Raw genomic sequence first — 561 nt, 5'->3', positions numbered from 1 at the left:
AGGCTTCCACTGCATCACTGGCATTGGAGAGGTTAATGTTTGGGGGGCATGTTGAGTAACACCCTTAATCCTCAGGGGACATGGCACACAAAAGGTTGATGTCTTTATGTTTTGAGGTTGATGTCAGGTGCCAGTGTTGGAGACCAAGGACTGGGGAGGGTCAGCAGGGCTTTCCCCCAGTCCCTGCCCGGCTGCTCAGACAGGAGCCAGAGCCTGGCGGGGAGCAGCAGCGCCTGAAATGGTCATGAGCGGGTGGCAAGGCAGCGAGCCATGTAAAGGAATCCCTGCCTGCAGCTCACAGCGCGCCTGGCTGCCTGTCCTGCCTGCTGGCCTGCCCTGGACAGGGGTTCTTTCACCCCCCTCAAGGCAGCCGTCATACCCTGGGGCTGTGACTTACGCTATTGCTTCCCCCTGCAGGCCGCCGGCAATGCGGTGAAGAGAGCATCTGACAATCTGGTGAAGGCGGCGCAGAAGGCAGCTGCCTTCCAGGACCACGATGAAACAGTGGTGGTGAAGGAGAAGATGGTCGGGGGGATTGCACAGGTGAGGAGCGAGGCTGCT

The 561-nt window shown here is 59.5% G+C and overlaps 1 protein-coding gene across 1 annotated transcript in view; it reads left to right on the top strand.

The window, feature by feature from the left end:
* Positions 1 to 561, top strand: part of LOC104542979 (talin-1-like) — a gene marked incomplete at its 3' end in the record, with an annotated part of 8,077 nt that overhangs the window by 6,903 nt on the left and 613 nt on the right. Inside the window, 1 exon segment of the mRNA XM_010187458.1 lies at positions 418 to 543. Coding sequence (XP_010185760.1) covers positions 418 to 543 — 126 coding nt within the window.

This window comes from Mesitornis unicolor, unplaced genomic scaffold, assembly GCF_000695765.1.
Source record: "Mesitornis unicolor isolate BGI_N332 unplaced genomic scaffold, ASM69576v1 scaffold28946, whole genome shotgun sequence".
In the NCBI taxonomy this organism is placed as follows: Eukaryota; Metazoa; Chordata; class Aves; order Mesitornithiformes; family Mesitornithidae; genus Mesitornis; species Mesitornis unicolor.
The sequence above is the reverse complement of the archived record's forward strand: the minus strand, read 5'-3'. Positions and strand labels throughout refer to the sequence as shown.